The sequence below is a fragment of the Pelophylax lessonae genome (genome assembly GCF_965119305.1).
Source record: "Pelophylax lessonae genome assembly, chromosome: 2".
Classification (NCBI taxonomy): domain Eukaryota; kingdom Metazoa; phylum Chordata; class Amphibia; order Anura; family Ranidae; genus Pelophylax; species Pelophylax lessonae.
The window spans coordinates 151341813-151367572 of NC_138769.1; the positions used below are offsets into that span (position 1 = coordinate 151341813).

At 44.1% G+C, this 25760-nt stretch overlaps 1 protein-coding gene across 3 annotated transcripts in view; it reads right to left on the bottom strand.

Annotated features, from left to right (window-relative positions):
* Positions 1–25760, bottom strand: part of MYO1C (myosin IC) — a 393404-nt gene that overhangs the window by 361845 nt on the left and 5799 nt on the right. Inside the window, exon 1 of one of the 3 annotated variants that reach the window (XM_082245858.1) lies at positions 11273–11404. The exons of 1 other annotated variant lie outside the window; for it this stretch is intronic. Coding sequence is in view for 1 of the 2 variants with exons in the window: in XM_082245856.1 (XP_082101982.1) it covers positions 11223–11267 (45 nt within the window). In the remaining variant the exon portion in view is untranslated. Of the gene's footprint in view, positions 1–11222; positions 11405–25760 lie in introns of those variants that run through there. One more of the 3 variants, XM_082245856.1, reaches the window with a different exon arrangement.

The following is a 25760-nucleotide window of genomic DNA, read 5'->3' on the forward strand; positions in this document are numbered from 1 at the left end:
TCATTAAGGGGGTAAAACCTTACGGTCCAGAAGTGGTTAAAGCTGAGGCTTAGGTAGGACTTGTATTTTATATGGTTCAGATTGGACCAATACAAGTATGTATATCTTATACCTGCCAGATCCCTGTGGAAGATGCAAATCACTGCACTAGTCATCTCTACTACAGTAATAGCAACTGTCTTCCAGGTCTAATGCTGAGCAGCTGCCTTTCTGTATAGTAATCAAAGGGCGGTGGTCACTGGACTCCGCACTGCCACCATTCGCAGATCGCCTTGTATTTTTTTTTTTTTTTTTTTTTTTTTTTCAATGAATACAGGAGTTCTCTGAAAGAGGTAGAAAGGCACAGCAGAGACAGACACTTTTTTTGTCCTAGGTTGATAATGCGGCTGCTACATACTAAAGTACACAATATGAGAAATTGAGTGAGCGATCGGCTGGTTTTCCTCGATTTTTCCACAGGAAGTCGGAAACCAGGATAGAAAAAATAAAAATAAAAAAACGTATGAAAATAAGTTTTTTTTTTTTTTCTTCCGATTATGCATCATGTCTTTCTTATCTGATATTTTTGATATGAAAATGGTACACATGATGCAAAAATCATGTATTTGGTTATCATACAAGAAAAATTTTGGAGTTTGTCCCTTTGGAAATTTTAGTTCGGAATCGGCTATCGAAAGTTGTGTACACACTATCAGAAATTGATACGATCGTTCCTCGGGCAAAAACATTCGCCCGATTTTCTTATAGTATGTACGTGGCATTAGTGAGCATTGTCTACCTAGAACAGGAAGTGTGGTACTGGCAGGATCACCAGGTGAAAATAAAAGCGGAGGATAAAAAAGCTAAAAAAAAAAAAAAAGAAGGAGATACTAGTAGTTTCTCCAGTTTAGATAAAATTTAAATAAAACCACAGAGCAGGTACATTGTTGCAGTAGCTCTACATTGTTGCAGTAGCTCTTTAACTAGGGAAATCCTAAAAGATATGGGTAACATTTTAGTCAACACACAATTCTTCCACTTTATGCTAAATATGTTTAGAAATTCTGCAGAATGTGCAGATTTTTGGTTATGCATTAGATTGGTCAGCACAAAAGTTTATTAAACAAAAATGTAACTGTGGGTCTTCAGATCCCTGAGTATGTATGTACATAGAAGCCATAACAATTATGACCTGCTGTGTGAGGCAATGCTACAACAGGCTTCACCCTCAATGACAGCCTGAGATAGGCACAGCTGCAGCACTATTTCTGGAAATCAAAATAACAGCAAGGTCCGTACAGGCCTCCCTGAATACCACTAAACCAAATGTGCCAGCGCAGGAAGGTAATAAAGGGTGAAGCAACAACGTATATCAGGCATTTATACACAGTACCATCGTATTACAATATTTTCTGACAACATCAAAAATAGCAATATCTATGTCCTAAAGTAACTAAAAGCAACATTTATTTTAGTTTTGGATAGAGTGGAGAAGGATTAAAACACCCCCAAGTTTTTACTGCAGTCTGTGCCCACGTTAGGGAGCGCTAACTTCTCTATTTGTCCTGTACGTTATTATCGATACTAAAAGAAAAAAAAAATATATCAAATTTTGGGATGAAATCAGAACAATTATAGAAGCAAAATCGAGTGACCCTGGTGTCGTGCTGGGATTCCTTCACTTGAGGGACTTCCCTCTCACGCCCTGTTTTTGCTATGGGACAGGAATTAAAGGGCAATCTTCTATATGGCGCAAAAAAAAACACCCCAACAGGGGTTATAACCCTCTGTTACTCTATCCAAAATGAAAAATTGATTTTAGTTACAATCTTAAGTAGAACTTTTGAACGGGGGCACAGAGGGCTAAAAAAAAAAAAAAAAACTGACAGGTGCTCTAATCCTTCTCCACTCCATGTATGTAAAAGTGGGCGTGGGAAGGTTGGATTGGGAAGTTTCTTCACCTCTGACTTAAGCCTCCTACAAACCCCTAGGTTTTGTTTTCCGTTCAACTCAGCTGGTCGAAAAAAAAAAAAAAAAAACTGCCAGTTCAGAGCCGCTGTACTAACAATCTGATGTTAGTACAGCAATCTCCCCTGCTGTGCTATTGTGTTCTGACTGCCCCCCTAACAGAACACTCCAGTTAGTGCTCTAGCTGATCAGGAGCCGGTCGGCAGACCTTTATGGTCATGACCCTCTGACAGAAGCCGGCCGAATGACTGGCTTCTGTCCGACCGGCTGCCATACACATGGGCCAAATGCCAGCCAGTTTCTATTGAACTGGCCAATGCCACCCAAAATTCAGCCCATGTGTACTGGGCTTTAGACCCAACCTGGGGCTTATGGGGGGAAAGATACGAACCAGAGCCGTGAAGGAGGAAGACCTTCTTCTGAACTTGCTTCTACCACCTAAATAAGCAAAGGACAGGTTTGCTCCTTAGCACTCTGTATGTGCACTCAGTGTAATGCTGCTTAAAGAATGAGAGCACTTGCTTCAAACTCAATTCAGCTAAGCTTTCATGTCCATGTATTGCAGGGCTCGACAAAACCTAGGCGCCAGGTTGCAATGGCGACTGGAAATTGCATCCTAGCACCTGGGTTACATCGCAGCAGTGGTCGGGATCCTCCCATATGGCCCACCTGCAGGTGCGCGGACCAGTATCGGGCTGGCTGATAATTGAGGCCATGGCTTTGCGGCCTGCTGGAGCAGGATACATGCTCCTATGTGAAAACCAGCACCCTCTGGTGGACGGTGCTGTGATGAGCGCAGCTTGCTCTCACTACCTGTCCACCTCCGACGTCTTCCCAGGTTGACAGCTGGGCTTGTTTGGTCGCCCTTTTCCTTACTGCTGCTGAGTGGACGGGGAGTGCTGCCTCATCAGCGTTGCCTGCCAGTGCAGCCGCATTAGCGTCGCCTGCAAGTGCTACCCCATTGCCCATCAGAGCAGCCTCGTCAGTGCCACCCCTTTTTGTTTCAATTTTCTTTTTCCTCACTTGGTACCAGGCGTTAGCAATTCTGATTGCCTGACACCCCAGACATGCAGTTCTGGGCGCTGGGCAGCGGATTTAAAATACTGCCTCAAAACTTTTTTAGCTACCTTCTAGATTCTAAGCAAATTTGTCAAGCCCTAAAGTATTGTTTATTCTCGGTCTGTAATTTGAGGGTGTTCAGAAGGATCCTATACTTCAGATTTTCTACTTTTATAGCAGTACTCTAGGGTCAGGCAAAAATACACCACCATATTCACCACTCCCTGGTATCCCAAATGCCACATTTTGGAAAATGAAAAAGCTAAATACTTATATGTTTTGCATTGTCAACCTCCTTATGCATGACATATGCTGACTCTGGGATTTTTGTTCAGCATACTTTGCTTAAGAGTAATCACAGAGGTTAGTGACATGATGTGTGTTATCTATGAAGCACTATTTAGCCCCACATCACATCTCCGTGTGGACAAGCAGGTCAGTGCCTGCAGCTTAGAAGATAAAATGCTTTAGCAGAAAGTACCAGCAGGTTCAAAGTGTCCACTTTAATCCAGAGTGGATCAGCTGTGAGTCACTCCATAGGGGGTAAGTAGGTGGAGTCCCCCGATGCTCTTTCCTTGCAAAAATAGCCATAGATCATACATTGTACTAGATCTGGCTGTTTAAAGTCAACAAAACCCTAACAGTCAAGTATGTGCATGAATGAAATCAATGACACTTCAGTACATGCCTGTCCCTAAAACGGCTGCTATATTCATTCTGAAACTAAAAATAGAGAAGGATAACAGCCCACTGCCGAGGGATTTTTTGATGAGCTGTAAATTGGTATGGTGCGATCCCCAACACCAGAATGGCCCCAACTATTCTTTCTGTCTGCCCCTTACATCGGGTTATAGATTTGGCTACCCCTATAAAAGCAAACCACTCCAATAATGTCTCAAGCAAATTTGCCTCTACAGTGGAGTACGATTACAAGTACAGTGAAGGCATTTAATGGCCAACAGATGAGATTTTAAATACAACATTTTAGAAATCCTTTTTGTCACTGTCACACACCATAAGCGTTACAAAGTCTGCAATTTAATTTAAATGCATCAAAAGGCAATCAGCCATGAAGTAAAATACCTGTGCGATTACTTAGTCACATTCAAATGGCCTTGTTCTGTAATAATGAAGATTATAGCTTATCCAAGCTTTTAACTGAAAATAATTGTTCTGCAATTTTGATTTTGTAGCTTATCTACACATGTTCAGCTGAATGTGACCACCTACTACTAAATATACCATGACCTGGATGGATAGGAACCTTCACAGGCACCTGTGTGATTAGGCTCTCAATCAGCAAGCTCACTGCCCTACCACTAGCTTATGGCACTTGAATGAAGTAATGGCTGCTTCCCCAGGAGCCTAAACACACGTGTTTTTCTTTATGATAAGAGTCCCTTTAATTCCACCTCTATAAACTGTATGATCAGCTTGAGTCGCACTTTTATTCTAACAGGCATGCAGCCAGTTTTACAGAGATATTTAGGCTTGTTCCTTACTGCATTGTGACAAGCCATGATGAAGATGCAAAGTGCAGCAAACTCATTTCAGTTTTTTTTTTTAGACAGGTCAGTTAAAATGGTTGATCATACACTATACAATCTGACTGTAAAAGCTTCTTTAGAACTCCAATTAACTATGTACTACAAGGGACTGCCTGGTTTAATTCACATTGAATGAGTTTAGGCATGTACCAGCATTACATAGTTTTGGTAACATCCGCTGCCTGGTTCACAGTTATGCAGTTTGTGTTTGATCTATTTCTGTAGTGCTTTTTTTTTTTAATTAGTATTGCATTTTTTATGGGGTTTTTTTGGTCAATTTTTTGTTGAGCAGATGAAAAAAGGTAAAAACGCAAATCGGGGCAAAAAACGTGCTACATATTTTCTGCAGCTTCTCCATTGAAGTCTACGAAACCAAAAACGCACCATTTTGCATTTAAAAAGTCCATGACCCTTTTCAAAAGGGCAGCGGCTGAAAAAAAAGCATAGTTGTGAACGTGTCCCATAGGAAACCATGTTAACCACTTGCAGACCACCCCACGCAGCTTTACTGCGGCAGGGCGGCTCGGCTGCGCATAATCATGTAGATCTACGCGATTATGTGCACGCGATCTGGGTGGCCCATGTGCTCCGCCCAAGATGCGCTCCCACTGTGATTAGACACAGAGGGAGGCAGACTACAGGGGGAGCGGGCTCAATCGCCGCCATCCTCCGGGGATCTTCAGCAAAACTGACAGGAGAGCCGCCTGGAATGTAAACAATGCAAGACGGCTCTCCTGTCAGAGATGCAGGAAAAGATCATGTGATTCAGCTAAGCTGAATCACAGATCTCTGTGCCTCCGTTAAATCCTTCCTGCCCCCCACAGTTAGTAAGCACATCTAGGGAACGCATTTAACCCCTTGATCACCCCCAGTGTAACCCATTCCCCTGCCAGTGTCATTTACACAGTAACAGTGCATATTATTTAGCACTGATCACTGTATTAATGTCACTGGTCCCCAAAAAGTGTCACTTAGTATCAGATTTGTCTGCCGCAATGTCGCAGTCCTGATAAGAATCGCTGATCGCCGCCATTCGTAAATAAAAAAAAAAAAAAAAAAAAAAAAAATTTAAAAAGTCAATAAATCTATCCCGTAGTTTTTAAACGCTATAAATTTTGCGCAAAACAATTATAGACTTTGTGGGATTTTATTTACCAAAAATATGTAGCAGAATACAAATCGGCCTAAAATGATATTTGGGAAGCTTCTATAGCAGAAAGTAGAAAATATTGGTGTTTTTTCAAAATTTACGCTTTTTTTTTGTTTAAAACGAAAACATGAAAAACCGCAGAGGTGATCAAACATAACCAAAAGAAAGCTCTATGGAGGGAAAAGAAAGAAAGGACAAATAATATTTGGGTACCGCGTCGCACGATCGCGCAATTGTCAGTTAAAGTAACAGTGCCAAATCACAAAAAATGGCCTGGTCATTAAGGGGGTAAAACCTTCCGGGGCTGAAGTGGTTAAATGGACTGTAGTGAGTTTCTGCAAAAAGCACAAAAAAAATGCATAGGTGTAAACCAGGCCTAAGTCTCACCTACACCATTTGCAATGATCTGCATTGATCGATAGAGGCTAATGCAAGAGCACATAGAAAAGAATTACAGTATCTCAAAAAAAAAAAAAAGATTACACCCCTCACATTTTTGTAAATATTTTATTATATCTTTTCATGTGACAACACTGAAGAAATGACACTTTGCTACAATGTAAAGTAGTGAGTGTACAGCTTTTATAACAGTGTAAATTTGCTGTCCCCTCAAAATAACTTCACACACAGCCATTTATGTCTAAAACGTTGGCAACAAAAGTGAGTACACCCCTAAGTGAAAATGTCCAAATTGGGCCCTAAGTGCCAATATTTTGAGTGACCACAATTATTTTCACTGCCTTAAACCTCTTGGGCATGGAGTTCACCAGAGCTTCACAGGTAGCCACTGGAGTCCTCTTCCACTCCTCCATGACGACATCAAGGAGCTGGTGGATGTTAGAGATCTTGCAATCCTCTACATTCTGTTTGAGGATGCCCCAGAGATGCTCAATAGGGTTTAGGTCTGGAGACATGCTTGACCAGTCCATCCCCTTTACCCTCAGCTTCTTTAGCAAGGCAGTGGTCATTTTGGAGAATTTTCACACATCTTGGGAGGTCTGTTTGGGGTTGTTAGGTTAGAATACTGCCCTGCGGCCCGGTCTCCGAAGGGAGGGGATCATGCTCTGCTTCAGTAAGTCACAGTACATGTTGGCATTCATGGTTCACTCTATAAACTGTAGCTCCTCAGTGCTGGCAGCACTCATGCAGCCCCAGACCATGACACTCCCACCACCATGCTTGACTGTAGGCAAAACACACTTGTCTTTGTACTTCTCACCTGGTTGCCGCCACACACACTTGACACCATCTGAACCAGATATGTTTATTTTGGTCTCATCAGACCACAGGACATGGATCCAGAAATCCATGTCAGCAAACTGTTTCCAGGCTTTCTTGTGCATTATCTTTAGAAGAGGCTTCCTTCTGGGATGAGAGCCATGCAGACCAATTTGATGGTAGTGTGCGGCGTATGGTCTGCACACTGACAGGCTGACCCCCCACCCCTTCAACCTCTGCAGCATACGTCTATTTCCCAAAGACAATCTCTGGATAGGACGCTGAGCACATGCACTCAACTTCTTTGGCGACGCCTGTTCTGAGCGGAACCTGTCCTGTTAAACAGCGGTTTGGTCTTGGCCATCGTGCTGCAGCTGTTTCAGGGTCTGGGCAATCTTCCTATAGCCTAGGCCATCTTTATGTAGAGCAACAATTCTTTTTTTTCAAGATCCTCAGAGCGTTCTTTGCCATTAGGTGCCATGTTGAACTTCCAGTGACCAGTGTGAGAGCAACAACACCAAATTTAACACACCCGAGACCTTGTAACACTAACAAGTCACATGACACCAGGAAGGGAAAATGGCTAATTGGGATCTATTTGGACATTTCCGCTTAGGGGTGTACTCACTTTTGTTGCAAGCAGTTTAGACATTAATGGCTGTGTGTTGAGTTATTTTGAGGGGACAACAAATTTACACTGTTATACAAGCTGTACACTCACTACTTTACATTGTAGCAAAGTGTCATTTCTTCAGTGTTGTCACATGAAAAGATATAATAAAATATTTACAAAAATGTGAGGGGTGTACTCACTTTTGTGAGATACTGTAGGTTCTCTGTTCAAACCATAATGCTGTGCTGAGGTGCAGTAAGCTGCATGTCTGAATTTGTATGCAGTGCAACTCACTGGACATCACTGATGTAAATGCAGGGTCATTTTGTGACACTTCAAAAAAAAAAGTAAACTGTGTGAAGTGTTGTAACAACACATGACACCACGCTCTTACCGCCCCAGCATTCATGCATTAGGCTCCATTTACACTTGTGCGACTTCAAAGTAATTTGGCCATTCAGATTTTGATACAACTTTGGATGGGTGCGACTTGGGCTTTGACTTGCTTGACTATTGCATTGATAACATTAGGATGCAACTTTTGAGAGTTTACATTGTAGTCTATGGCACTCAAGTCGCATCAGAGTGCAGGAACATTTTAAAGTCGAAAAGATTTGAACAGCTTACATTTAAATACATGGGCTGCGACTTATGTGACTTTATATGTCCAAAGTTGCATGACAAGTTGCACAAGTGTGAATGGAGCCGCAAGCAAGCTGGAGTGAAGAGCCCTGGTGGCTTGTTTACACCAGATGTGCTGGAACTGTACTTGTCGAATGTAGTTTGAAAGCACAGACATGGCAAATACTTTGTTTTCTATTAGGTCAGTTCACACTACTGCAGTGTGTGCTGAAAAGAAGAATAAAGCATGCAGTACTTTTTTTTTCAGGGCAGGGTTATCTGACGCAATTCACTGCACTGCATTGTGCTGCGGCTGATATAACTAAAAGAAATGCAAATCTGCGCTTTGACTTCCAGCACAACTTCTTTGCAGCACCCCAGTGGCTGTGTTCTAGTGCTGCTCCTGGTCTAAGTGCACCACTATTGTATACCCCTGATTTTCCATCAACATGATGCTGATTGTCTGATCCATGCGATAGCCCAATAATAGTGTGCTGGACAGATCATCAATGATGCTGCTCACAATCAATACACGGGTCATCACAGAGAAACATATGATTATACAGTCAATTATAGACAGTTCTAATACCTAAACTATGCACTGTGCAATATATATGTTAAATATACATCACTGTACTTTCCTATCAACTTCCTTCCCAGTGTCTACATTCATGTAAAGAAACTCCTGGAACCCCCTACAACACACATTTACCTGGGCACCTCACCCCACCATTTGTGGAAGGATCTGTCCCACCAATACAGTCACATCAAATATGGTTTTAGATGCTCATTTACACCAGATGCAGTCAGGGGAGCTTTTAAACGCAGCATGAGGGCCAGTTGACACCAGAGCAATGCGCAATCCCACATCACATTCAAAGCATACTGGGTTTGTGATCTGTTAACCTTAAAGTTGAAGTTCAACCTTTCCTCCTCCACATTTGGCCCTTTATTTTATTTTTGGGGGGGGGGTTGAGCGGATGGGTACCTGGTTTTGACAGGTGCCGTTCTCCCAATTCTGATGGCCGTGGAGATCAGAGCAGTAAGCAGTAGTTCTCCTCCCCTCCTAGGACACGTTCAAAAAGTGCAGTACAGCTCGTGCATGCGCAGTAGGAATCCTAATGAGAAGCCACAAGGCTTCACTTCCAGTTTCCCTTATCCCTCGTACATACAATGAGATTATTGGAGGAATGATCGTCTTTATTTTTTTGCATGCTAGTCTCGAAAATGAAGAGTTTACTTTAGTTCCGAAAATTCGTACGAACAATAAAATTATTTGGAAGTGATGTAATGTGTTGTAGTGTATTTGTATTTTTTAACGACAACTGTACTGATTAAACAAAAATCGTACGATCTGGTATTGTAAGAGAAAAATTTTCATGCTTGTCCCATTAGAGAATTTAGCATGAATTGTCATTATCGGCTTTCGAAAGCTCTGTACTAATGATCCGATTAGCGTACGATTGCTTAGAAAGCGTTAATTTTGGTATGATTTTCTCATCGTGTGTATGGACCATTAGTTTAGGATGCCAACGCCTGAACTTGAAGCGGATTGAAGAATCGGCTCAGGTGAGGGCGATGCTGGACAGATAAGGCGGCTGGGTTCATACAAGTCTGACTGCGGTTTGCAGTCCGGGACATTTGTGTTCACCGATTCAGGTGCTCATTTTTGCCTGACTTTGCACCTGAACCGGACCCAAAAAACGCACAAGACCCTTTTTAAACAGCATCCCAACCACCTCAGACATGTGTATACCAGCTCCATTGAGACCTGGACACATTCACAATTCATACGAATTGGATGCAGTTTAAAATGCATCCAATACGCATATATGTGAACCCAGCCTAAGTGCCGGTTCACATTTGTGCGATCACAGAGATTGCATGTAATTCGGAGCGCACTGCTCCTAAAATTACATGCGATCTCTGTGCGGGGCAAATTCAGCCATACAGTTTGTATGGCTGAATTCGCACCACAATCGCACTAAAAGATGCACAGGACCCTTTTTTTGGTCCGCAGCAGAATCGGATCGCATGGTGGTGCACACTAGTGCGATCCGATTCTGTGCGAATGTTCAGATCGCACTGCGATATGCGATCTGATCTGGGGTGTCGTTAACTCTGTATTGACACCCCCAGCGTATCGCATATGGCAGTGTAAACTGCCTGTTGTGCTGATGCCATTCGGGAACCCGCTGTATATTCGCATCATTCCCGCATCGAATAAATGTGAACCGGCACTTACTGTCCTTATATTAAAAATCAGCAGCTACAGTATTTGAGGAGTTCCTCATTAAGGACACCCCAAATGCAGTGCGTTTGCCTGCACCAGATCGCATTGTACAGCGGCACCAACGGGATCCGGCTGCAGTGCGTTTCTAAAAGTAGTGTGTGTGCTACTTCCGGCGTCATCAAATGAATGGGCTGAAAAGAGCATCGCATCAGAAAGCAAAGTGGGTTCCTGCGTGATTCCGATGTGAACCGACAATAAACGCATATGGAAGAATAATGAATGTATTTAAATGAGCCTAACTTACATCTCTGCCGTGCTTTCATGTGTGGAAACAAAGTACAGCAGGCTGCATTTTTCTCACATTGGAACGCAGCAAAAACATGCGCAAAACACAATACAAACGCAACTTAGTGAAGAAAATAAAATAAATGAAAAAAATATTCCAAAAAGTGCACCATATATATATATATATATATATATATATATATATATATATATATAATTCTGCGGACGCAGGGACTGGGGGGTAAATGAGCAATAACAGTTTCTATTAAAATGCATTTCTTTAAGAAAATAAAAGTGTGAAATGGCAGAGCAGGCAGTGTTGTAGTGAATGAGCCCCCCACCCAGGGGTGCTGTGAGGAGGGGTAGCTGTGCCCTGTCCCTGGGTGTCTCCTGGCTCCGTACACTTCAGGTCCTTTCCGTACAATTCTCCTCACATCCTCCCTTCAGGTGAGCGCCCGCCGTTCCTCCACTGTCCCCCCTCCTCCCCTCATGTCTCTCACACGTTCCCCACTCTCACTCAACCACCCCCAGATAAACAGGACTGCTCACCATGGCTCCCGAGACCCGGCCAGTGTGCCCCCAGTTCCCCGGCATCTCACCTGAATGCTGCCCACTATGCGGCTCCACCGGGACTCCTCAACACTTTTCCCTGGGACGGCCCGGCCTGTCAATAACACGCATGCGCGCTCGGGGCGAGTCCCCCGAAGTGGTTGGAGGGGCGTGCCTGCCGGTGTCTCCGCCCCCCTCCTGACCCTGGTGTCAATCAGTGAGAGTACATCTGTGGGTGAGTCAGGGCGGGCTGTGTGTACAGTGTACTGTACATGATAGCGCCCACACATGCTGCTGCATGACTCTCTCTACACAGGAACATTGGCATGGCCTCACTTGGATGTACTCAGGATCACCTTATTACCCTGATACACATGCCAAGATCCTCGTGGGGAAAATAGTTTCCTTGTGGTGTAATTAGCCCATTGTTCTCATACTGTACTGACTGCAAGGGGTGAGAGTGCTGGTCTTTCCTGTTTGTTACATTGATTTATAAAATGGGCTGATCTGATCACAGCAGCAGTGTGCAAAAGGTTTGTAGGGAGCAGTGACAGGAGAATCCTCCCTGTGATGTGTACAGGCAGCAATCCACACTCACTATACTCCAAACTAAGGGCTCATTCACAACGCATGCCCTAATGAATGTACATTGTGTCTTCTCTAAGGCGTTGTCATGCAGTGTCAATGCAATTTTCATGCTTTGCACTTATTTCTACTTGTTTGCCTTGCCGTGCATTGCGTTCAGGGCTGAAACTGGTGGGGGCAATGCCCTGGGCCCTGCATCTAGAGTAGGGTTGCCACCCAGTCCCTTTAATACCGAACACATATGAATTATACAGGTTCTGAAGCTAATTTATTTCAGATAAGGCACCAAGTGAGTTTTAAGTGTTACTAAATTCGCTACAGTAAAATCAGCCTGTAAATGCAGTAAATCATCCTTGTTGCACTCACAGTGGAACCTAAGGGGTTAATCATCTGCCTTGTGTAAAAAGGCTGTTTGATTCTGTCTTCACTGATCCCCCCCCCCCCCCCCCCCTTTTTCCACTGTCCTCTAATCATTTCCTGGTAACCAGGGCTCCTGTTAAAAATCGCGGGGCCCCGTACAGACTTTACATCTGTACGTATTTCTCTTACTGTCACACAAGACTGCTGCTATTGTGTATATATATTATATTTAAAGATGATATATAATATTGAGAAATGGCCTGGGCTGGGGATCACACAAGACTGCTGCTTATATTACAATTTACCACTGATATATAATATTGGAGATCGCACAAGCTTGCTGCTTTTGTGTATATATAAAATATTTACTGCTGCTATATAATATTGGGGATCACACAAGCCTGCTGCTTTTGTATATATATTATATTTACTGCTGATATATAATATTGGGGATTGGATCACACAAGACTGTTGCTTTTGTATATATTATATTTACTGCTGATATTATATTAGCAGTAAATATCATATATACAAAAGCAGCAGTCTTGTGTTATCTGATCCCCAATATTGTATATCAGCAGTAAATATAATATATATACAAAAGCAGCAGGCTTGTGTGATCCCCAATATTATATGTCAGCAGTAAATTGTAATATAAGCAGCATTCCTGTGTGATCCCCAGCCCAGGCCATTTCCCAATATTATATATCAGCAGTAAATATAATATATACAAAAGCAGAAGTCTTGTGTTATCTGATCCCCAATATTGCTGTGCCCAGCAATGCAGTTTGACCAGTGCCGAGCAATACAGCCTGACCAGTGTCCATCCAATGCAGCCTGGCCAGTGTCCCCATCCAATGCAACCTGACCAGGTTCCCCATCCAATGCAACCTGACCAGTTCTCCCATCCAATGCAACCTGACCAGTGCTCCCATCCAATGCAACCTGACCAGTGCCCCACCCCATGCAGAGTGACCAGTGCCCCATGCCATGCAGAGTGACCAGTGCCCCCATCCAATGCAGAGTGACCAGTGCCCCCATCCAATGCAGAGTGAGCAGTGGCACCAGGGGCACTGGTCACTCTGCACTCTGACCAGTGCCCCCATCAATGCAGAGTTACCAGTGACCAGTTCCCCATCAATGCAGAGTGACCAGTGCCCCATCAATGCAGAGTGACCAGTGCCCCCAACAATGCAGAGTGACCAGAGACCAGTGCCCCCATCAATGCAGAGTGACCAGTGCCCCATCAATGCAGAGTGACCAGTGTCCCGTCAATGCAGAGTGACCAGTACCCCCATCCAATGCAAAGGGACCAGTGCCCCCATCAATGCAGAGTGACCAGTGCCCCCATCCAATGCAAAGGGACCAGTGCCCCCATCAATGCAGAGTGACCAGTGCCCCCATCCAATGCAGAGTGACCAGTGCCCCCATCAATGCAGAGTGACCAGTGCCCCCATCAATGCAGAGTGACCAGTGCTGCATCAATGCAGAGTGACCAGTGCCCCATCTATGCAGGATGACCAGTGCCCCCATCAATGCAGAGTGACCAGTGCCCCATCAATGCAGAGTGACCAGTGCCCCATCAATGCAGAGTGACCAGTGCATAGGGATTAGAGCGCCATCTGATTAAACAGAGCAGGGTTCTTCTGCTTACCCGGAGTGGCCTCTGTAATGTGAAGTTCCCCTCGCCCCCCCCCCTTCCCTTCCGGAGGCAGCCCAATAGGCTCAGAGGAAAATATGGCAGGGCCGGCCCTGGGCACGCCCCCCCCCCTGCCCCAGACCATGGTGCACCCGCCCAGGATCCACCCTGCAAAGGGGGGACAAAACCGGGGACAGATTCGGGCTGAGGACAGTGTCCTCAGTCTGGGGACAGTCCCCGGTCATCCTTCCCTAGGCAACAGTGCGCCCCTAGGCAGCAGTGTGCCCTAGGCGGCTGCTGAGTTTGTCTAGCAGGAGCGCCGGCCCTGTGTGTATTGATAGAGGGTTTTTTGTTTTCTTGGGAGGATGCATGTGATCAGCACAGGGCCAATCAGCACTGTCCTGACAGAAAGTCCGGGTGGTTTTGCAGTCTCATAGGACAGTTAGAAAACTCCTCATACAGCTTTAACCAGTTTTCTGCTGGACACTGATAGACATCACAAGACTGCTATATAGTGCTAATGAGAAAAGGTATTACTCAAGTTATATTTACTAAAATAATTACATTTCCATTTTATGTCTACTGTGGGAGACCAGATATAGTAAATGCAGGTTCTGGGTATAGTACCACTTTAATTACCACCTTAATCAGTCACAGAACCTGTGTAAATATTATGTGTTCGGGTTTAAAGGGATGAGGTGACAACTCCAATCTACAGGGGTGACACCCCTGGTGCCACTGGAAACCGCTGCTCTAAGGGTGCTACTGCTGCCCGATCAAGTGTAATGGACAGGCAGCACCTGCTGAATAGTTTGCCAAATATCAGAGAATAAAAAGTGCGCTTATTCTGTGTGGGTGGAAAATCACCTAAAAGTGATGTATGGATTAAAATAAATGTGATTATGACCACATACAAATTCTCTGAAACTTGAAGCTCAAAGGAGCAAAACAGAGTAACTAGTGGTGGAAAAAACAAATATACATAAAATAGTAAACTAAAATCATATATCAGTCCGTGAAAAAAAGAGAACTCCTCTTGCTGAGGTATAGGTGAGTGAATCAACTAAAACCAGTGAAGTGGAAAAGACCAAAATTTGCAAGAGAAGTGTGGTGAAGATGTTAAAGGTGTCCCTCCACCAGGTGAAATTCCTCCTTACCCGGCGGAAGAAGGTAAGTGCTGTAGAAATAATCCAACTGTTCACAACGTTATTATACTGATCTGGGTCACCTCCAAACGTGCGCAAACCTTCAGGGCAACACAGACAAACCTGGCCTCTTACCAAATTTCAACAGAAAACAGGCTCAGCAATCCCCGCGATAAAGCTGAAAATGGTGTTCCTTCCCCCCTCAATATAGGCAGGTGGCTTTTCAGTTTCCACAGTTGGGCTCCAATATGCATAAAAGATAGGAGGCTGATAGTGTATTACTCTTGATGATATTTATTAATATATACAGATTGCACTTACATGGATGTAGTATTAACGAGTGGTACAGATGATTCTAGTAGAGAAATTTCACGTGGAACTCGCGTCCGGCTGCAGCACGGACCGCGAGTGACGTAATGACGGCACGCCTCCCCTGCTGACGCGTTTCCTCCAATAGGGCTTCAACTGAGCCCTACTGTCTGTTTTTCAGGCGGATCTGAACGGATGCCCCATGCATCTCTATGGGGCATCGGATGTCAGCAGAGACAAGTCCGCTGACATCCGATCGGTCAAATCTGGACAGATGGAAACCCTATTTTCCATCCGTCCAGCGGATCGGATCGGATGAGAACGGACAGACGGTCCGTTCCCATCCAATTCCCCCATAGAGAACAGCAGGACCTGACAGCTCTGTCTCCGCACACAGCGCGGAGACAGAGCTGCCATCTGCCTTCTCGGCGGGCGATCGGCGGATCGATCCCCCGCTGAGAAAAACGGAGTCCGCCGACGGACTCCCCTGTGTCAGAGGGGCCTTAAAGTGTAGGTAAAGTCAAAAAGATTTTTTTTAGTTTTGAATATAGTAGACACCTATTAGGTTTTTTTGCTGTCTGTGTCCCTCTTAAGGAGATTCACCCTCTCTGTCCTGTTTACTACTAACTACTATTATACTTTAAATTATAACTAAAGGTAAAACCTTTTTTTGTGTGCTGATAGAGTGGAGAGGGTTTAGAACTCCTTTCAGTTTTTTTGCTATCTGTTCCCCGTTAGGGAGATTCACCCTCCCTATTTGTCCTGTTTACCATTACTCTTGACAGTGAAAGTAAAAGAAAATGCCACATTTTGGGTTGTCCCCAGAATAGCAATAGAGGGAAAATCTTCCAATGGGGACACTAGTTTAGGTAACCCAGAGCCCCCAAGAGATTCCCTTAATTTGCAGGGATTTCCCCTCACTTCCTGTTTTGACCAGGAGAGGTAGTAAAGGGAAATATTCCCAGTTGGACACAGATGGCAAAAAATAAACTGACATGGTTTATAACTCTTGATGAGGAAAAGGGAAGCAGCCATTTTATTTATCAAATATTTATTTATGATTATTAAACATGTATTTGTTGTTTTGTATATCTGGACTGTCCTATGTCCCCAACCTGTATTGTATGTTGTCGTCCTTTTTTTTTTATTTCATAATAAAATTTACGATTTTATAGAAAAATATGATGGTAAATCTTTGAATTTTGGCTACTATTGGTCACAGATGGTACGTTTAAAATCCCGCCCCAAGCCCCACACCCTCTCTTAATTTTTAAACATATATTATTATGAAAGAAGTCATATTGTATAACAGCTGTTGTATTCAAAAGCCATTTACACCAAGCGGTTACATGGGCAGCACTGGGGTCGGGATATGGCAGTGAGCTGAATGACCTTTATTGCTTCTCATGTTTTTTACTTGCTGCACTGGGATACTCGTAATCCCATTGCCTGTCCTGGTTGGGTATTGTTATGTAACCTGTTGTACTACATGTCAATTTTTCGCTATATTCGGACTATGTTACGTAGTGACTGCCTATGCTGCAAGAGCTTTCTTTTTCTATGTTAATGTTTTGTAATTGCGGTAGGACAATTGAGACTGTTATGCTCATGTTGACGGTATTCCTTTCTGTACCTTTTGATGTTTTTTCAATTTCTCATGAAAATTTCAATAAAAACCATTGAAAACAAAAGCCATTTACACCTCCAGCTGTTATACAATATGACTTCTCACAACATATACATCCAATATATCTGCTTAATCATAAATACGTGTTTGATAATCATAAATAAATATTTGATAAAATGGCTGCTTCCCTTTTCCTCATCACCTTTCTCTATCTTACTCTATGCAAAAAGCAAAGTTGAATAATGCCCTTGCTATAGGTGTAGGCCATTTACGTACCTCTTAAAAACTGATTGAAAAACTCCCAGACATTCCCTTCCTGCCTTGTTGCTAGGATGTTGGTAAGACTCCTAGCTTTTACTGTTCACCTCCACCATCATAGGAGACGAAACGCTGAGCTCAGAGCTACAGCATCAGCAGAGAGAAAGCACACGAGAGATGGTATGAATGAGAGAAAAAGCTACATCCTGTGATGGTGAAGGTAGACGTACGAGCTAAGAATCAACATACTAGCAACAAGGCAAGACAGGATGATGCCATCTCTGGGAGTTTTTCAGTCAGGCCTCAGGAGGTACATAAATGGCCTATGCCTATAGGAAGGGCATTTTTCAACTTTGGTCAAAGCTGCACAGTTTGTTTTTATCTTCAGGCACCCTTTATCTGCAGAGGCAATTTGGATAAAGGTAAAATATGCTTTCAAAACAGAATTCTATGCATTGCATATTTTTACATAGTTACATTGGTCCACCTTGGACCACTGTAAATATATACCATATCTGGCCAATCCTACCGCTACTTCAGTGATCTCCACTTGCTGCAGGGTCCCATGCCAAGCAGCTGACCTGAGGGATTGTAAACCCAAAAGGTCAGATGCTTAGTATGGGTAATATTCAGGAATGGCTTTGCATTTCCTGAATGAATGCAATGTGTTCTCCAATTGGATGAGGTGGAGAGGTGGGTGTTGACATCACTCTAACATGACATCACCGTCACGTTAACAGAGGTCTATCAGTGCAATCTGCACTGTTTCTATTTCAGAATGAAATAAAACCAATGCAGGTCTTCCCCTAATAACAAAGGGAATAGGGCAGTTATCTATATAGAAAAAAAACACAGATTTCTGCCAGGTGCATCCTTGTTGTATTGGATGGGAGCTGTCAGTAGAAAGCATAGAAGTGTGCAGCCAATTCCATTAGGGTTTGCACTAGTGATCGACCGATTATCGGCAACACCGATATATCAGTGGCCGATATGCACTTTCCCTGATATATCGGAATCGGCCTTTGGATTTACCGATATTGCCGATATTTCGGGAAAGTGCTTGTACCGGAGTGATGCCTGCAGCTAGAGGCATCACCCCGATACCGGGGTCAATAGCCGACGGTCGGCTGTCTTGTAATGACAACTGATGCGGCTGAGAAGCCGCTCGGCTGTCATTCCAATGAGCGGGAGGGGACGTCCCCCCCTCCCACCACCTTCCGCGGCTCCCGTCCCACTGGGAGACCCGGGCATCTTACCTGCAGGGCGGCCGAAGAGAAGACACCGCATTCAGCTCTGACCTGGTCTCCATTTTTTTTAATTTGGCGGTGCCGAGTACCCGGAAGTGATGTCATGACATGACATCACTTCCGGGTACCGGCGGCGCCGAATTAAAAAAACGTACAGCATTTAAAACATTGGCGTTTGAATGCTTTTAAGTGCAGAGGAGGGGTTTGGGGTCTTTTAGACCCCCAGATCCCTCCACCACAGTACCTGTAGCCGATACCAATATCCGATGACCAAAATATTAGTATCGGCGTTAAAAAAACTATATAGGTCGATCAATAGTTTGCACCCCAAAGCCCAAACACACATGTCTTTCTCTGCAGCCTCAGCTCTGGACAGTGAATGAATGGAATAGTGCACTATACTAAGTGGATTCCTGTTCATTCACAAAACGAAGCATAGTAAACAGTTTACTATGCTTCAAGTTATGAAGGAATGCAGTGAGTGAGAGTGTTCACTGTGTTCATTTAAAAAAGGAAGGGGACGGTAAATTACATATTTACTAGCCCCTTCCCTCACTCTCCATTATAAAACATTCCCTGCAGGAGCCAGGGGGAGAAGAGAGGAGGGAAGCCAACATCACTGCGAGGGGGCGCAACACAGAGGGAAGCCCAGGCAATAGGGGGAATCAGCATCAAGGCACACCTGGCACACCCCCCTGCGCACGCCTGTGATAGACAGAGAGATCTAAGCATAGAGCTACAGCTCTTCATTCCCTGTCCTGTGTCCTGTTTACAGAACAGAGAATGGATTGCTCCTAATTAACATGGGGCTCGCGCTTGAGAGTCATGTAAGCATTGTGCTAGCACAACTCCTTGTTATCTTCCCCCAGTATGTCTCTTCAACAATAAAAAGCCTGCCTGTATGCACCTTTTTATATTTTATGTTCAGTTTCACTTTTTTAAGTTTTCACCTTTTTCTGCCCAGCAGTAAAAAATGCCCAGTGCATGCAACTCTGCATGCTGATATCAAAACATATTTATTCACGTTTATTTTATTCCAATTTATTATATTTTACTCCCATTTTCTGGCATATTGAGGCACTGGTGATGTAACCCCAGTCTCACAGCTGCTCCCTGGGAAAGCTACATCACCAGTTACTTCCAGCGTGATCAGCTTTATAAATTGTGTGATCTCAGGGGGAAAGGCAGTTTTTTTTCTTCTTTTTTGTTGTTTATACTTTGCCATAGCTACAGAAACATGAGTCTCGGGTAGCAAAATGCTCCTTACATTGGTGTAGGCATGGCAATGTATAAATGGATAGAAGGCCGACCTTGAAACGCACAAGAAGCTGGCTATTAATGACATCTAGGAAACACAATGGCAACACAGGTCTCATTAGCATGTGACCAAATAGAAACAAAGGTGACAGGTAATTACAATGAAATTTGTTTATTTGCCAGGTGGCGGTTTTAAATGAGGGGAAGGAGGAGAAAAAGGTATCCAAAGCAGCTGCTGATGATCATGGCACACCAGCAGTTTATAGCTGCCTAGATAAACATTGTAGACAGATACAGCAGTCAGCTCACAAATCTCCTGATAAAATAAACACAAAAATGTGTAGCTGCTCCATATCTCAGATACAAAGTTGTTAGTGTGACATAGCCCTTAGCTCTGTAAAATATTTTTATTTCTGTTCTTGCCCTCCTGTCCCCATAACAGATGCACCTTCTATTCTTTGTATTGACATCTCAAGGACAATAAGTAAGGAGAAACCTCCACAATGAGGAAATAGGCAAAAAAATAACAAAAAAAAATTCATAGAATTGTAACTAGTTTTATTCTTCAGGACACCCAGTAATCCCTGTGTTGTCCTTTTCTCACCACTTCCGTCCATGTTTCGTCCCACCCTCATGAATCTCCCATAATCAGAAGCCCGCTATTTCTGCACAACCAGCATCCAAAGACGCTCCCTTGATCCCTATGAAATGCATACATGTCATGATATCTACAACCTCCTGGAATATGTTGCAAATCATCCCAGCCATTCTACTGCAGGTCTCTCACCACTGCTTTACTGCCTGAAGGATGCAGACTCCAAAACAATCCATGGTTCACTAGCAATAGGCACAAAAAGCAAGGATGGAGCTACTTAACTATCTATGGCCAAGTTCCTGATGGAGTGAAATGCGTAAAAGGAGTAGATGTATTTTCCATGTTTCGGATGATATTTATAAATGTATTCTGGACTTACAAATGCAAATTCCCGTGATATTATGCCCAAACTCCTAGACTACTAGTGTACGAAAAAATGGCTAAGAAAAAAGATGGGGCTTTAAATGGGCTAATGGAGAGAGGATGATCACAATTATCACACCATTATATTAAAATTACTCTCTTTATTGTACAAACATGTATAAAAAATGTACTATGAATACATAAGAAGAAAAAATAGAAGATAAAAGAAAATCGCATGTGCAGAAATATATTCCCATAGGGAATGCTGATACAGTGTATCTCAATAGATGTTACGGTCTCTAGGTAGCACGGTCTAGGGTCCCTAGCAAGCCGACGTGTTTCGCAACAGGGCTTCCTCAGGGCCAGAGAGACCTAGGCAGACCGATATTTCCAACAACGACAGAGACCTGAGCAGACACATGCGTTGAGGAGCAAATCAATGCGGGTGGGCATACAGGGGGTGTGCATTAAAGCAACTGCAGCCATGCAGATTCGAAAGGAAATTCCCATTCAGTATCCTCTAAATGTTATCATGGGACCCCAAAACACAGGCAATGGACACGTTCCTCGTATCATACTACATCAACATTAATGGGGTCTCTATTTAGACCACTGCGTACATGAGGCAGGGGCTTCTTAGAGTATATTCTATATATCCACATATACTAGCCGCATCATGGACCTTGCCATCAGAATAAGGGGCTCCTTCCGTCCACCCTTCTGGACTTCTGGAGGTTAAGCGGCTCCATCCGTGCTTTTTGTTCCTCCTGGTATGTGTAATGTATATAGCCCAAAAGCAATGTTGGGGGTAACGAGTTACAAAGTAACGGATTACAGTAACTACATTACTTTTTTTGGTAACGAAGTAACGTAACTAGTTACAATACTAATATTGGTAACTACACTACTTTACTAGGCTATTGGAGGTAACTACACTACTTTACTAGGCTATAGGAACGCGCTTTCCTGCGTTACCCAAGCCTTGCGATACAATCATTATTTCGAAGAATAGAGAGGGATGAAGTTTATGACTTTTTGTTGCACTTTATGTTTTATTATGTTTTTTCAGGTTTTTTTCTCATGTTTCCCAAAGCCTGTGTTTATACAATAAACTCTCTGCAGAAAGAGTGTCATGTATCTTCTTCTACACGGTCAATTAAGAAAGAGGAAAGTAAAGTAATAAGTAGTGAAGTTACTTTTCCTCATCAAGCAGGTCATCCGGAAGTGGAGGGCTGCTAAGAAAAAAAGAAAGGTATTTGGTAAAAAAAAAATAGAGGAAGGATGTTTCCCTAAACTTTATGAGTGAAGGTCCTCTTTAAAGTTTATCTTTAGGCAAAACCTTTTATTTTTTCAGATTAAGAGAGTGGAGAAGTGCTAGCGCTTCTGTCAAGTTTTTATTAGTGGTTGTGTCCCCATTGGGGAGCTTTTTCCTTCTATTTGTAATGGTAACTATTGTCACTGAGAATAAAACTAAGGAGAAATTCCAGAGGTATGGAGAAATTGTACAATAGGAACACCTGTTCAGGGAACAACTGTCTAAGTGGGGACTTCGGCTCACTTAGGAGATTTCCTTTAACTTCCTGCTGTGTCTCTAAGACATTAAATTACATGAAATCCCCAGTTAAGCACAGACAGAAAATACAAATTAAAGTGGTTGAAAACTCCATTGATGAAATTTGAGCTAAGCACATACACTATATTACCAAAAGTATTGGGACGCCTGCCTTTACACGCACATGAACTTTAATGGCATCCCAGTCTTAGTCCGTAGGGTTCAATATTGAGTTGGCCCACCCTTTGCAGCTATAACAGCTTCAACTCTTCTAGGAAGGCTGTCCACAAGGTTTAGGAGTGTGTCTATGGGAATGTTTGACCATTCTTCCAGAAGCACATTTCAGTCCTGCGGAATAAGACTGGAATGCCATTAAAAGTCATGTACATGTAAAGGCTGGCATCCCAATCCTTTTGGCAATGTAGTGTATATCTGTAGTGTTTACTTATCCCTGTCCAAAGCTCTAACTGTTATTTCTCTCTGGTGCTTCGCTCCTCTGTTATCAGCATGAGTCACTTCTGAAAAGTTCTCCAACACATGAGATAAACACTGAGCTTGTCTAGTCAGAATACAGTTCTGCATGTTCCTTCATTCCTCTGCCCATGTGGAGAGGTTATGTGTCCCTTTCCTCCAATCAGCTCTCACACAGTGTAAGTCCAGTCTCCCCACCCACCCCTATGTACTGCTGAAAGATGAAGAAAGATTTTTAACACAATCTGTACATTTCAAAGGGTGTAAAAAGGGGAAGACAGCAGACATACAAGTAAAACCTATGTAGGAGAATTTGTTTCCTCTCTGTGTATCCTTTGTGGCTATTCACTTCACTGGTTATATGTGAGGGTTTACAACCATTTTAACCTGGCATGGTTTTTAACCCTGGACTTAGGCTTTTAAACGAATCCACCAGTTCCCTGCTAAAGAAGAAGTCATATACTCACATTTCTAATAACCTGAGTTTCTAACCTCCTATCTAATCCAGTGCTGCAGTCTCTGTAGTTGTCTTTGACATTAGACATGTACAAGAGTGTTGAAAATTTGAGTCTCCCATTGCATGCCATGGTTCTTTCTTTTGATCCCTATGCCCTGTATTGAAGTAGTAGAGAAAGGATCCCGGCACTGATATATTGAATGGTGAAACAACAGAAAAAGGCTAGAGCACTGAAATGGTGGGAAGGAAGGAGACAAGGGCTTCCAGAGAGGTGAATATTCTGCCTTTTCCCTTGCAGAGAACTGATGGTTTAATCTGATCATACACCTGACAGGGTCTCTTTCAATGTCTGCATATACTATGATAGCTACCATTTTAGGCTAAAGCATGCTAGATTTCTTCTATGAGATTTTTGAATATAAAGACATTTGAGTGTTTTAAAATAGCAGTCATTTACATCCGAAATACACTCTATTTGCATTGTCAGACTTTCACATATTTTCAAAAATCATTAAATTTATATAAAGGATCCTGTAATTGTAGCATTTTGTAGTTCTTAATTACTGTTTTGTAAAGCTGACTTACTTTTCTCTCTGTCCTTTTGTTACATGATCATTTCCTCTCGTGTCTCTGGCTGCATTTCAGGCCCTGGCACCACCAGACTATCCTCTCTCTAAACACTGCTTTTACTTATCCAGCTTTCTCTTCTACATACAGCGTACGCATTTTTACAGTGCCACATCACCATCACTGACTGATTATTCTTGCTGACAGGGCTCTCATTCCTTCTGTTTCATGCATTTGTGTGTTAATTGTCATGTCCCCTGGGTGGCCTTAAGTTATACAACTCTACAATATGAGGTTTTCAATCTTGGGTCTGCAAAGCACTGTCCCTCCACATATCCACATACACTATATTGGGGGGTGGGGGGGTTCAGTGGCAGTGCTGGGGGGATCAGTGGCAGTGCCGAGGGGGGGGGGGTCAGTAGCAGTGCTGTGTGGGAGTGTCAGTGGCAGTGCTGTGGGGGTCAGTGGCAGTGCAGAGGGGGGGGCAATGGCAGTGCTGTGGGGTGGGGGGGAGTGTCAGTGCTGTGTGTGGGGGTGTCAATGGCAGTACTGTGGGGGGGCAGTGGCAGCGCTGTGTGGGGGGGGGCAGTGACAGCGCTGTGTGGGGGGTCAGTGCTGTGTTGGGGGGGAGTTAGTGGCAGTGCTAAGGCTGGGGGTCAGTGGCAGTCCAGTGTGGGAGGGTCAGTGGCAGTGCTGTGGGGGTCAGTGGCAGTGCTGAGGGGGGCAATGGAAGTGCTGTGGGGTGGGGGGAGTGGCAGTGCTGTGTGGGGGGCAGTGCTATGGGGGAGTCAGTGCTGTGTGGGGGGGTCAGTGGCAGTTCTAAGGCTGGGGTCAGTGGCAGTGCTGTGTGGGGGGGGGGGGTCAGTGGCAGTGCTGTGTGGGGGGGGGGGGTCAGTGGCAGTGCTGTGTGGGGGGGGGGTCAGTGGCAGTTCTGTGGCAGGGGGTGGGTCAGTGGCAGTGCTCTGGGGGGTGGGTCAGTGGCAGTACTGAGGGGGGGTGTGGCTGTGTGGGAGACACAATGCTATGTGGGGGGGTCAGTGGCAGTGCTGAGGGGGGGCAGTGCTGTGTAGGAGACACAATGCTGTGTGGGGGGGGTCAGTGGCAGTGCTGAGGGGGGGGGCAGTGGCAGTGCTGAAGGGGGGTCAGTGGCAGTGCTGTGTGGGAGGGTTCAGTGGCAGTGCTGTGTGGGAGGGGTCAGTGGCAGTGCTTTGGGGTGGTCAGTGGAAGTTCTTAGGGGGGTCAGTGGCAGTGCTGTGCGGGAGGGTCAGTGGCAGTGCTGTGGGGGGGTCAGTGCTGGGGGGGGGGGTCAGTGATTCTCACTGTGTTTCTGGCTTCATTATGTCCCTGGTTCGGTGGTGCCCAGCTGGGCGACCACGAAGATACTGGGAGAACGGCGCAGGCTCCAGGAACAGCCCACTAAGCCCAGCTGCCTCAGCTGCTTTGGGCCCCACATGTAACCCGGAGGCCTCGGCCCACGGGGTAAATGCCTGGTGTGCCCTATGGCCAGTCCGGGCTGACTGTGATAGTTTTTTAGATTCTGTCCTGTGTGAAAACCATTTTCATGAAGGACAACACCCCTTGCCCCTCCTTCCCTTGCTATCTCTCTGATGAGACCACAGCAAGTGGCATACTGCATAAGAAGCTGAGCCAGCGACGTAGGGCAGAAGAGAACGTTGAGGATCTGAGTAAGTGAGCCCAGCACTGAAAGAGACATGTGTTAAACAACACATTAAATATGGCAATTGCTCCACAAGTTGTAGCCTTCATGTATGGTGGGTGATCTAAAGGTGAATTTATGCTATTTATCTGTAGTGCACCGGCAACAGTGCACTTTTTAATGTGAGTGTATTTTCAACTTTTTACTAAATAAATAAGTGACATTTTATGGAAAGCAGGTATCATTTCAATTAGCATTTGCTCTAAGGATGAATGGTACCTTTTGTTTCACGTTGATAACATTGCCATACTGAGAAATCAATATTGTCTTATTAAAATAAATGGTGGGTGTAGTGGTGACACTTTACTGTGGAGTTCACAGAGTTTCTTCCTGTTTATATAAGTAAAGGGAAAAAAGCTCACAGACCCCTAAAAGTTGAAATAATCACT